This window comes from Chlorocebus sabaeus, chromosome 2 (assembly GCF_047675955.1).
Source record: "Chlorocebus sabaeus isolate Y175 chromosome 2, mChlSab1.0.hap1, whole genome shotgun sequence".
NCBI lineage: Eukaryota > Metazoa > Chordata > Mammalia > Primates > Cercopithecidae > Chlorocebus > Chlorocebus sabaeus.
In genome coordinates this window covers 64,785,703-64,799,466 of record NC_132905.1, presented here as the reverse complement: position 1 = coordinate 64,799,466, position 13,764 = coordinate 64,785,703, and the positions used below count along the sequence as shown (strand labels likewise).

Below are 13,764 nucleotides of genomic sequence, written 5' to 3'. Positions count from 1 at the left end.
GGGTTGGTGGGTCTGAGTCTTCCTTCTCCTGGGCCTCAGAAGCCAGGAAAGCTAACTGTTCCCCAGCCCATGGGAGAGAATCCGTCTTTTAGGGGCAGGCTTAGATTACTCCACCTTCTGAGACTGCTCTGGAGAACCAGAATGCCAGTGAGTACTGAGGAGTTATTCTCCAGGGAACTGAGGACACCAAGACATGCTCTCCCTGCAATCAGGCAGCTTATACGTTTGCAGAAAGAATTAACTGTCCTGGCCTGTTTCTCATTTTTGTTGTAAGAAGTGTTTGTCCATGTAGGCACATTACCTTCCTCCTTGCAGGCTGGGAGGCCTTCCAGCTCTTTCTGGTGGTTTCTGCTTGGATCTGTGAAGGCAGATATTTACCACCTTCTCCAGTTCTGACCACAGAAACAAATTGCAGTCATCTAGTAATATTTACAGAGCTGTGGGTTTACAGACATACAAGTTGGCCTGCTTGGTTTTCTTGTCCATACAGAAGTTGTGATAACACACAAGCTTGTTGACAATAGTCTGATGCCTTGGGTTTGTCCCCAAGAAACAAGCCTGGGAATGAGAATTTGGGAGAGGGGGGGGAATCCCAGGAAACACCAATCAAGGACCAGGGAGGGAAGGCCTTAGACAAATGCTGTGTTATACAGCAAGCTGATCTCTGGGGGGCGCTGGGGGAGTGTGAAACACCAGCCTCCAAGCCGTCCCACCCCAGGACAAAGGTGCTGGGTGCTGATCCATCAGCTTCTCACTGTCACTGACTGAGGCTGCACTAGGCGCCATAACCCCTTTGGCCTGGCCTGGCCTGACCTGTATGTGAGCCATGATGGCACCATCAGTTCCTGGGATGATGGGAGCCAGGGCACGGGGTGGGGCACCCACGGATTCAGCCCCTATGTTAGTCAATTTTGCATGGCTATAAAGGAATACCCAAGCCTGGATGATTTATTTTTAAAGGAAGTTTGTTTGGGCTCATGGTTCTGCAGGCTGTACAAGGCACAGCACTGGCATCTGCTCAGCTTCTGGTGAGGCCTCAGGAGGTTTTTATTCATATTCATCACACGATGAAGGGGAGCAAGAGAAAGAGGAGGGGGTACCAGTCTCTTCAACAACCAGCTCTTACGGGAGCTCATTACCCTAGGGAGGGCACCTCACTCCCGGCCCCACCTCCAACACAAGGGATCACATTTCAACCTGAGATTTGGAACCCACAGACATTCAAACTGTATCAACCCACTGGTTGATGTAACTTTATCATCATCCCTTTCTCTAAATCCGAGGGCCTAAGCTAGAAGCACGAGGGCTCCCTGCTCAGAGCCTCCAGCCCTCCCCTCCCCTCCCTCGTCAGGCACTCAGGGAAGGCCCTGGAGCCTGTAGATCCCACCTGGACTCCTGAGTATCGGGAGAACCCGCTCCTGATGGTTACATGGATTCTTTGCTGTTTCCTAAGTGCCTCGGCTGGGTTGAGAAATAAAGGGAAAGAGCACAAGAGAGAAATTTAAAGCTGGGTGTCCGGGGGAGATATCACATGTCGGCAGGATCCGTGATGTTCCCTGAGCCGTAAAACTAGCAAGTTTTTATTAGTGATTTTCAAAAGGGGAGGGAGTGCATGAATAGGGTGTGGATCACAGAGATCACATACTTCACAAGGTAATACAGTATCACAAAGCAAATGGAGGCAGGGCGAGATCACAGGACCACCGGATGAGGTGAAATTAAAATTGCTAATGAAGTTTCAGCCCGCATTGTCATTGATAACATCTTATCAGGAAACAGGGTTTGAGAGCAGACAACCTGTCTGACCAAGATTTATTAGGTGGGAATTTTCCTCCTCCTAATAAGCCTGGGAGCGCTATGGGAGACAGGGGCTTATTTCATCCCTTCGGCTTTGACCATAAAAGACGGCACGTCTTAAAAGGGGCCGTCTATAAGCCTACCTTTAGGGCCCATTCTCTTTCTCAGGGATGTTCCTAGCTGAGAAAAAGAATTCAGCGATATTTCTCCTATTCCTATTTGTTTTTGAAAGAGGAGAAATATAGCTCTGTTCCGTCCGGCTCACCGGCGGCCAGTTCAAAGTTACCTCTCTTGTTCTCTGAACATCGCTGTTATCCTGTTCTTTTTTTAAGATGCCCAGATTTCATATTGTTCAAACACACATGCTCTACAAACAATTTGTGCAGCTGACACAATCACAGGGTCCTGAAGCAACATTCATCCTCCTCAGCTTACGGAGAAGATGATGGGATTAAGAGATTAAAGACAGGCATAGGAAATTATTGATTGGGGAAGTGATAAATGTCCATGAAATCTTCACAACTTATGTTCAAAGATTGCAGTAAATACAGGCATAAGAAATGCAGTAAATACAGGCATAGGAAATTATAAAAGTATTAATTTGGGGAACTAATAAATGTCCATGAAACCTTCACAATTTATGTTCTTCTGCCACGGCTTCAGCCGGTCCCTCCGTTCAGGGTCCCTGACTTCCCATAACACCTGAGGTTGTCAGGACAAGCCCCGGGGCTCCCACCTGGGCCTGTGCCCTCCCTCTCCTCTTTCCTGAGCCTCTGCACAGGTACCTCTGCTGGCCTTTGCCTCAAGGCCCAGTGTGCTGGGCGGGGATTTCCCTGGCCGGAACACTGTCCCCTGGTCTGGCCTTGGCTAACTCCTCACCCGTTCAGGGGTTGCCATCAGCGGGTCTTCACAAGTGATTGTGCCCTGTGTTTGTCCCCTCAAGGCAGCTTTGTCTTGCCCACTGGTCACACGTTGGTGCTCTTTCAAAAAATTGTCTTTCTCCTGTGCTGTGTGCAGGGTCCCTGCTGGTGGTCGCCTAGGTCCCCAGCTACACCCTGCACTCAATGCACTACACATTGCCTGCACACGGTAGGTGCCCACTAAGTGCCCATCAGGTGGGTGCGTGGAAGTACCTGCCATATGCTCGTGGTGTGGTAGGGGCTGGACACGGACGGGCTTCCTTTCTTCCCTGGGTTTGAGGGAGGGAGTTCTGTTTTGAAACTTTTATTGGTGACGTTGCATTAGGACTTGAGGCCACCTCTGCTCTGAAGAGCTGGCTTTTGCCCAGCTGGAGTATTTTGTCACCAACCCCTGGATGGTTTTCACTTGCATTGAGAGATGATTGTCACTTGGTGTGCGGGGTGGTGTTTGCTGGTTTAAGTTTAGGAAGCTTCCAACATGCAGAGCCATAAGAAAACAGTGGCTCTTTAGATGTTCTGATCTTGGTTTCAGTAGGCCATTACCTTGGGTTAAGATAGGGATGAGATGGGAACCCTTGCCAGTTCTGAAACAGGACCGTAGTTATTTGCTGATGCTTTCTGCTGGCTTATGTGCAGATACCTCCTGGTGAGAGTATAAGGGTAGCTCTTCATGTCGAAGGGAAGTTCTGGGAAATTGCTTGATGAAAATCCAAACCTCATCACTAAATGTGCAGCAATGTGCTTTCCTCCTAAATGCTACTGAATTTCTGGCTAGAATAGTTCCTTCTTAAATGGAAGATTTATTTATAAATCAAGAAAAGCTACTAGGGTTCAATAACTTAGTCCAAGATCGATGGGTTTTTAAATTACACATCTCTCTAGGTGTCAACCTTAATCATAAACAGAGAGAAGCTCTCTAAAAGAAAAGATGTTTATCTGGGCATAAAGCTTTGCAATGGGAACACACATGCCATAGTAAACCATGTGCACATTCAGGGAGGTAAAGGAAGACAAAGGTTTTTCATGAAAAAAAAAATGATGAAGATTACACAATTGTTTTGAAATAATTATCCTTGGTTATAAAGATTAATAACAAGGAGGACACCACTCTGAGGCTGGGTGGGCAGTTGCTGGGCAGATGTCCTTGCAGAAGTGTTTTTTTGTGTAAAATTCTGTGGGTTTTGTAGTCTTGTTTTGTTATTAAGCATACAAGCATGAGAACCCTCTCTTCATGGCCTCCCCTGGCTCTATTTGTCAGGGTTTTCTTAACGTTACTGACTCCATTTTGATTCTGACAACTTTCACTGGGGTACTGACTTAAACAAGTAATTTTTCTTCATTGATGAAGAGTCATGTTTTGTTTTCATCAATGAAGTTCTTGACACACACATTTTAGGATTCATTTGTGGCTGCTGTTAGCAAAACATCACTTCGTTAGTCATCAAGTGCTAGTGGAACAGGTGAATTGTCCAGGATGCATCGTCAGAACTGCAAGGATGGTTGAGATCATGGCTGTGATGGGAGAGCCTGCAGTGCAGCTGCGATGCCTTGTTCCCAGCAGAACCAGAGGGGCATGGCCGTGCTGTCACCCAGGCCTGAGCTGGGCAGCATGGGAGCCCGGATGACCAACTCTGCTCCAAAAAGAGGCAATGTCTGAGCATGGCCACGAGTGAAATTAGTGGGTAGCCACATCCCTGTGGGTGTCAGCGCACTCAAAGGCCAATTCTGAATGGACATTTGTCTCCAGAGGCAGGGAGGAGTTGGGCAGCCTGAGTCTTGCTGTGTTCCTCAAACACTCTCCAAGCAAGAAAGACCCTGCTGAATGTGTCAGTGCCACCCCACTCAGGAGACCCACCTCCCTGGGCCAGCTCCTTCAAGGCACTAAGAAGCGCCCCGTCTGTCTGGCCGGGAGCTCTCCCTGGGCATATTGGAGATAGCCTCAGGCACTACAGCCACCTCTGTGTTAGAAACCGGGTGTGCCCTTCCTAAATATCCTCCAGGTTTTGAAGGTGCTTACTGCTTACTCAGGTGAGCCAAGCTGAACAGCATTCCACACGCAGCCTGGAGGAGTGGCTGTACCTGAGAGGGTCAAGTGAGAGCCCCAGCACACTTTCATTCGCTACTCCTACTGCCAGCACGGTCGCAGGCCCTCATGTCCCGCAGGGAGGACCCTGTGGTCTGAGCTGCTGAATGTGGAATCCTCCAGCTGCAGGATGAGTGGGATGCCCTTCATGACCCATTTTTCAAATACAATACACAAAGCAGGGAACCATCATTGGGGCTCTCTTGGATCATGGACCCCAAAGTTTCCTGCAGGGCATCACACCCTTCTTATTGCCCAAAAGCCCGTTGAGCAGTAGAGGACCCCGTGTTTGTCAGTTGTCCACATCGCCAATGCTTATTGTGCTTCTCCTTGTACCCATTCTTCATGCTGTTCACACATCCATCTGCCTGAACTGCCTCTCTGATGATCACATCCCACTTAAGCCTTTCTTCCACAAGCCTGTTGCTTACTAAGAGACTCTAAATGAGACCCGCCCTCCTAACTTTATCTCTCTGGTCTCCTCCTCTGCTTCCCAAACACTACCTACGCTGCTGCCTCTGCCTGGAACACCTCCCCTGCACAGCTTAACCTGTTGATTTCTTCAAACCTCTCTATTACAGAAAATTTCAAACACACACGAAAGGAGAGAGGATTGTATAATGGATCATGTATGTGCACCCATCAGCCAACTTTGGTGGTCACCCCACAGCCAGCCTTGTTTTCTCAGTATGATATACACTCCTCCTTCAGTGATCAGCTCACAGCCAGCCTTGTTTTCTCAGTATGATATACACTCCTCCTTCAGTGGTCAGCCCACAGCTAGTCTTGTTTTCCCTAGCTAGTCTTGTTTTCCCTGTATGGTATATACTCCTCCTCCAGTGGTCAACCCACAGACAGTCTTGTTTTCCCTGTATGGTATACACTGCTCCTTCAGTGGTCAACCCACAGCCAGTCTTGTTTTCCCTGTATGGTATACACTCCTCCTTCAGTGGTCAGCCCACAGCCAGTCTTGTTTTCCCTGTATGATACACTCTTCCTTCAGTGGTCAACCCATAGCCAGTCTTGTTTTCCCTGTATGATATACACTCCTCCTTCAGTGGTCAGCCCACAGCCAGTCTTGTTTTCCCTGTATGATACACTCCTCCTTCAGTGGTCAGCCCATAGCTAGTCTTGTTTTCTCAGTATGATATACACTCCTCCTTCAGTGGTCAGCCCACAACCAGTCTTGTTTTCTCAGTATGGTATACATTCCTCCTTCAGTAGTCAGCCCACAGCCAGTCTTGTTTTCCCTGTATGGTATATACTCATCCTTCAGTGGTCAACCCACAGCCAGTCTTGTTTTCCCTGTATGGTATACACTCCTCCTTCAGTGGTCAGCCCACAGCCAGTCTTGTTTTCCCTGTATGGTATATACTCGTCCTTCAGTGGTCAACCCACAGCCAGTCTTGTTTTCCCTGTATGGTATACAACATACCTTCATTCATCACTCCTGCTGCCAGTCTTGTTTTCTCAGTATGGTATACACTCCTCCTTCAGTGATCAAAGATGGTCAGAGATGACCCGAGGTAATGGCTGTCAGATGGGCTCCAGATGGCAGTGCTGGTGGGTTCATCGGGGATCCCTGCTGTCCCGCATCCCATGAGACAGAGAGGTCATTGGCAAGATAAAAGAGGGATGCGTGATCCTAGAGCCACACGAGGCTGGAAATGTACTTGGAGGGGACACTTTGGAAGGTGTTTTAGCCATCACCTGTGGTTCCTTGACTTTCTACTGTCACTGAATTTCAGATGAGAATTCCAACTGAGATGATCAGTGGTCAGCCCACAGTCTTGTTTTCTTGGTATGGTGTGCACTTCTCCTTCCAATCCAGATGATTTTTAAAAAGTCCCAGACTGTGCATCTTTTATTTCATCTTTAAATACTTTAGCATGAATCTCCACATAGATAGCTCTTCTTTTTATGTTTGATTTTAGTTCAGTTTAATTGAGTTTTTCTAATTTTTATTATGTTAGCATAAAATTTACCAACTTAATTTTTAAGTGTACAGTTTGGTGGTATTAAGTACAGTTATAATGTGTAAGCGTCACCACCGTCTATCTCTATATCCCTTTTCCTTCCACACCTATTAAATAATAACTCCTCACACCACTCCCATCCCCTGGAAACCACACTTCTGGTGACTTTTGAGTACTTTTGATGACTCTAAGTACCTCATATTGATGGAATCCTACAGCATATGTCTTTATGTGAGTAGCTTATTTCGCTTAGAATAATGTCCTCAAGGTCCATCCATGCTGTGGCCTATATCAGAATTCCCTTCCCTTTTTAAGGCTGAGCAATACTCCATTGAATGTAGATAGCACATTTTGCTTATCCATTCATCCGCAGACACTTGGGATGCTTTCACATTTCAACTATTATGAATAATACTGCTATGAACATGGCATGCAAATATCTCCTCAAGACCCTGTTTTCAACTCCTTTTGGTATATATCCAGAAGTGGAATTTCTGGACCATATAGTAATTCTATTTTTAATTATTTGAGGAACTGCCATACTGTTTTCCAAAGCGACTGAACCATTTTTCATTCCCACCAGCAGTGCACAAGGATTCCAGTTTTTTCACATCCTCACCAACACTTGTTATTTTCTGTTTTTTTTTTTTTTTAAACAGTAGCCATCCCAGTGAGTATGAGGTCATCTCTCACATGCAGTTTTGATTTTCATTTCCCATTATTAGTGATGTTGAGCATCTTTTCATGGGCTTATTGGCCATCTGTATATCTTCTTTGGAGAAATGTCTATTCTAGTCCTTTGCCAATTTTTGAATCAGATTTTGCTGTTGTTGAGTTTTAGCCATTCTCTATATATCCTGGGTATTAATTCCTTATTAGATACATGATTTGCAAATGTTTTCTCCCATTCTGTGGCTTAATTTCTTACTCTGTTGGTACTGTCTATTGATGCACAAAAATTTCTAAATTGTTGTGAAGTCCAACTTGTTTTTTCTTTTGTTGCCTTTGCTTTTGGTCTCACGTCCAAGAGATCACTGACAAGTCCAATGTCATGAAGCTTTTGCCCTGTTTTCTTCTAAGAGTTTTATGGTTTTAGATTTTACATTTAGGTGACTAATTTATTTGGGATTGGTTTTTGAATATGGTATTAGGTAAGGGTTCAACTTCATTCTTTTTCATGTGGATATCCAATTTTTTAGCACCATTTGTTGGAAAAAAAGTCCTTTCCTTATTTAATGGTGTTGGCACCCTTGTCAAAAATCATTTGATTGTATAAGCAAAGGTTTATTTCTGGGCTCTCTATTTTATTCACTTGGTCCATATATGTGTATTTATGCCATATCACACGTTTGATTCTAGTGCCATTGTAGTAAGTCTTAAAATCAGCAGGTGTCAGTACTCCTACTTTGTTCTAAGTCCAGCCTGTGCTCCTTGAGATTCCATGTGAATGTTAGAATGGGTTTTTCTGTTTCTGCAGACAACATTGTTGGGATTTTGCTACTGATCACACTGAATCTATCGATAACTTTGGGTAGTATTGACATTCTAGCAATATCAATGTTCCCAATGCATGAATATGGAATCTCTTCCCATTTATTCATGTCTTCCTTAATTTCTTTCAGCAGTTTTTTTTTTTTTTTTTTTTGAGATGGAGTCTTGCTCTGTCACCGAGGCTGGAGTGCAGTGGCATGATCTCAGCTCACTGCAACCTCTGCCTCCTGTGTTCAAGAAATTCTTCTGCCTCAGCCTCATCAGTAGCTGGGATTACAGGCGCCCGCCACCACACCCAGCTAATTTTTGTATTTTTAGTAGAGATGGGGTTTCACCATGATGTTGGCCAGGCTGGTTTTGAAATCCTGATCTCAAGTGATCTGCTCACTTCAGCCTCCCAAAGAGCTGGGATTACAGGCATGACCCACCACCCACTGCCTCGGCAATGTTTTGATGACTTCATTGTACCAGTCTTTCACCTCGTTGGTTCAGTTAATTCTGAAGTATTGTGTTCTTTTTGATGCCACTGTAAATGAATTTTTAAAATTTCTTTTCAGATTCTTCATTGTTAGTGTATAGAAATGCAGCTGATTTTTGTGTGTTAACATTTATCCTGCTACTTTGCTCACTTCATTTATTAGTTCTAACAGATTTTTTATGGAATTTTTAGGGTTTTCTATATATGAGATCATACTTCTTCTTTTCCAATTAGGTGCCTTTTATTTTTTGTTCTTGCCTAATTTCTCTGGCTACAACTTTTAGTACAGTGTTCAATAAAAGTGGGAAAAGTGAGCATCTTTGCCTTGTTCTTGATCTTATGGGTGCTTTCACCATTGAGTATGATGTTCACTGTGGATTTCTTCAAATATAGCTTTTATTTTGTTGAGGTAATTTCTTTCTATTCCTAGTTTGTTTCATGTTTTTATCATGAAAGAGAAAAGCATCAATGCTTTTCCAGAAAGCATTTAATGCTTAGTAGAAAAGCATTAAATTCTTTTTCTATGTCAGTTGAGATAATAGTATATCTTTGTCTTCCATTCTGTTAATGTGGAGTATTACAGTGATTGATTTTCATAATTTTAACCCTCCTTGCATTCCAGAAATAAATCTCACTTGATCATGGTATATGATTCCTTTAATATGCCACTTAATTCAGTTTAGTAGTATTTTTGTTGGGCGTTTTACATCAGTGTTCATAAGGGATATGAGTCTGTAATGTTCCTCTGGTGTCTTGTCTGGCTTTGGTATCAGTAATGCTGACCTCATGGAATGACTTAGGAAGTGTTCTCTCCTCTTCAGTTTTTTTGGAAAAGTTTGAGAAGGACTGGTATTAGTTCTTTAAGTGTTTGCTACAATTCACCACTGAAGCCATTTTGTGAAAAATCTCTTATCTATTGCCATAAAACCCTAGAACTCTTGGACTAAGATGTAAAATATCATAGAGCTGAAAGGGACCTGAAAGCTTTTCTTGCTCAAGCAAGAATTCCACTTTCATAAGCCACTTGCCCACAGTCAGATATTTAGTAGCAAAACTAGGGCTGAATCCCCGGCCTCCTGACTCTTAGTAAAGTGTTCTTTATACTGTGACAGTCTCCAAGTAAAAAAAATATATATATATATATATATATATATAAAATAACAAAAAATTTGTATAGAATATGTTGCATACCTACTTTCTGACTTTTATTTTCCTTTCACGATGCCTCAATTTTCCCATTCACCTGATATTCACCCCAACTCATGGTTAGGTGTGCATGTTAGTAACTCCCCAGGAGAGTTCTTACAATGGTGATGAAGAGACTAAGAACTAGGAACTCAAATGCAAGGCCACAGAGGCCCCTCTTCATCTGGTCTCCTCCTCTAGCTGCCTTCCTCGATAAAGAAGCAGGTGGGGCATGATTGGCCAGTGATGCATTTAAAGCTCTGCCAAGCTCAAAACCAGACTCCAAGTCTTATAAGAAGATGACACGGGGAACTCAGTGGTTGATGCAGCCCAGAAAGCATTTGGTCAAGAGAAGGGAGTATCTTAGACATAGCAGAGACTGCTCATGCAGAAATAAAGGGTCAGTCAGGAGGCTTTCATCTCTGTAGCTACTGGTTCTGAATATCATCAACTGAGAAAATTTTTTTTAAAAATCCCACAAAAGTTATAGAGGGAATTGGAGGAACAGTAGCACCGTTCTGGGGCAAGACTCCAGAGTGCATTGGTGCAGAGTCATGTGGATAACCCCAGATGGCAGCCTCATCAGAGGCATTCTCTCTCCTCCCATCAACCCAGTTTCATCTCTGAGTGGATGAACTGAGGCCCAGGGAAACGCTCTAAGCAGGTGGGAGTGGGTACCAGCAAACATGGAAGGAAATGAGTTAATGGGAATTATGAAGCAAAGACAATATATATGACAAACCAGCCTGTGTTGAAAGAGATATCGTAGGATGCGGCAATGACAAAAATAAAATTTCACTAATTTTGATCCCTTTCATGCATATGTATCATAATTTATGATATTCAAAGTTGAAAAAAATTCACTTCAATATGACAAAAGTTGTTCTGTAAAAAATAGTTTGATACAATTTGAGTACATTTTAAAATTTGGTAAATAATTGGTTGTAAAATCAAGCCAACTTGTTCAGCAGGCCAAAACTTGCACTATACACTGTAGCCCAGCACCTCCTCAGCTTTAATGTGCAGACTCATCAGCTGGGGTCATGTTAAAATGCAGATTCTGATTTAGTAGATGCAGGTGCTACTCAAGATTCTGCATTTCCAACAAGCTCCCAGCTGGTGCTGATGCTGCCGGTTCTCAGCAAATTCTGAGTGGCAAACTGTAGAGAGCACCCTAAGAGACCAAGCTGTGCCTATCTCAAGATGCCTCAGTAGCAGATTCGTGTTTGGGACTTGACGCCTCAAGATCATCACTAAGTAGGGATTATTGCAATCACATAATTTCCTGCTTGAATGAATAGCCATGTACCTGGGAAGAGCTAATCCCCATTACAGATTTGCAGTTATGTTTTCCTATGGACTTGTTGGATGCTAATGTGATTGGGTTTACCCGTGGGTTTCAGGATGTCTGCTAGCAATCAAAGGTTCCTCTAGGCTGCAAGGGAGCCAGCTCCTGCAGTCTCCTTCATTTGGAAGCAGAGACTTTATAGAGATTCAGGTAATCAGTTTCTGCTACCTCTGGCTAGCCACCCCGACAGATCCTTTTTAACATTCACTGAATAGGTAGGACTGCATTTTGTCTAACTCTCACAGTTACTATGTGTTTATCAGCTGATTGGTACAGTCTGAAACAATGTGGGTCTGGGTGATTAGCTTGTTTTTAAGTGTGATTCTCTTGTCTCATCGCTGTTTTCTCCTCCTCCAGGAGAAATGGGTTCCCTGAGACAAGTGTGACCTACGTGCCCAGCCCGCCAGCCTGACGCCTAGCCAGAGAAAGAGGACCATGGATGGCATCATTGAACAGAAGAGCATGCTGGTGCACAGTAAAATCAGTGATGCTGGTAAGCGGAATGGCTTAATTAACACCAGAAACTTGATGACTGAGAGCAGAGATGGTCTGGTGTCTGTTTACCCAGCGCCCCAGTACCAGAGCCACCGGGTGGGGGCCAGCACAGTGCCGGCCAGCCTGGACAGCAGCAGGAGTGAGCCGGTGCAGCAGCTGCTGGACCCCAACACCCTGCAGCAGTCGGTGGAATCCCGCTACAGGCCCAACATCATCCTCTATTCAGAGGGCGTGCTGCGTTCCTGGGGGGACGGTGTGACCACCGACTGCTGCGAGACCACCTTCATCGAGGACCGATCGCCCACCAAAGACAGCCTCGAGTATCCTGATGGGAAGTTCATCGACCTCTCAGCTGATGACATAAAAATCCATACCCTGTCCTACGATGTGGAGGAGGAGGAGGAGTTCCAGGAGCTGGAGGTCAGAGGATGTATTTGTCAGAGGCCCTCTAGGAATGTGTGATGGGGATTCTAGGGTGGGCAGGAGCCATGAATGCCTATACACTGTAGCCCAGAAATTAGGGAACGAAACTAGTGTGCAAAAATGCAGAAACCAAAGGCAGTCTTGGTGCCCTTCACTCTTGAATGCTTGTGGAAGATAGAAGGAGAGGAAAGACTTAGATTAACAGAAAACCAGGGACGCTTCAGCAGTGATTCTGGTATGAGATGACCCCAGGTAATGGCTGTCAGATGGGGCTGCAGAAGACAGTGCTGGTGGGTACATCAGTTTTCCCTGCTGTCCCTCATCCCATGAGACAGAGAGGTCATTGACAAGAGGAGGGAGGAATGCTTGATCCCAGAGCCACATGAAGCTGGAAATGTACTGGATGCGGGACACTTTGGGAGGTGTTTCTGCTGTCACCTGTGGGTCCTTGACTTTGCATTCCACAGTTACTACTGAGAGATTGTTGATACAGCTGAACCATCCTAGAAGAAAGTGTAGGTACTGATAGCCTGAAGGGAAGATAAGCTGACTTTTTTAGAGGACCGGAGGGCAGGTGACAGCATTGGAATTACATGCACAGAGATGTGCACATTGCACATTGGATATAGCATGGTAGGCACAGTGGTTGCTGGGTATGTGGCACACTGGCCCCCCAGGGCAGCACTGGGTGACAGGGTGAGAGCAGCTGCTGTAGGCCATGGACTAGCGGTTTGCTGCCCATGCGCTCCAAGACTTTCGGCCACAGTGAGGCCAGGGATGTTTTCCCAGGACTCGATGTCAGGGAGACTTGGGCCAGGCTTTCCGTCAGTTTGGTGGGGGAGGAAACCGCCGAACAGGTCCGACCTTCAGAGGCAGTGTGTGGCCAAAGGGGGAAGGAAGGGATGTCCGGTTTTCCCTAAGGTAGGTGAGAACATTTTCGTAAGTAGAGAGGAAATGTTCAGAATGGAAAATTCAGGATCGCGGCCGGCAGCTGGGGAGTGGTCTTGGGGAGGCAGGAGCTGTACTCCAAGCATGTATGTGTGAAAGCTGGTCTCTCAGAAGAAGTCCGCATGCTGGCCTGGGAGAGAACAGAAGGGTGGGGTAAGGGAAACTTTCAAGCGCTGTGGGTTGAAGAGAAAGGAAAAGAGGGGTTCATGTTGGCTGAGTATCAGCACAGCCAGAGAAGCTCTTGGGGTGTGAGGAGATTGCAGACAGTCTAGAGCAGTGAACTGGGGGAAGTGCCCATTCTAGAAAAGACTCCTGGAGAAACTGCCCAGCTGCAGTATGAGTTCGTGTGAAGATCTGGTCAGACCCAGGGCTCCGTGACTTTCTCCAGCCGTGTGGGACCATCTTTAGCAGGTGAGGCTCTCTTGGCAAGGTGTACTCTGCCTGGAAGGTGGAGGAGGCAGGAGAAAGCAAGAGGGAGGAAGTTTGGAGCCGAATCAGTCCCACAACCATGGGACCCATGCTTGATAGAAAGGCTGGAGAAATTGCAAGGGAGTGACAGGCCAAGGAGCCCAGAGGATCAGGATTGGAGACCTCAGTGAGAACCAGGAGCCAAGAGATCC

The 13,764-nt window shown here is 45.4% G+C and overlaps 1 protein-coding gene across 4 annotated transcripts in view; it reads left to right on the top strand.

Annotated features, from left to right (window-relative positions):
- SYNDIG1 (synapse differentiation inducing 1) overlaps positions 1-13,764 on the top strand; it is a 195,665-nt gene that overhangs the window by 59,971 nt on the left and 121,930 nt on the right. For all 4 annotated transcript variants that reach the window (XM_073009105.1, XM_073009111.1, XM_073009110.1 and 1 more), the window contains exon 2: positions 11,636-12,193. In XM_073009105.1, the coding sequence (XP_072865206.1) occupies positions 11,714-12,193 (480 nt within the window). In that variant the 5' untranslated portion in view covers positions 11,636-11,713. The remainder of the gene's footprint in view (positions 1-11,635; positions 12,194-13,764) is intronic.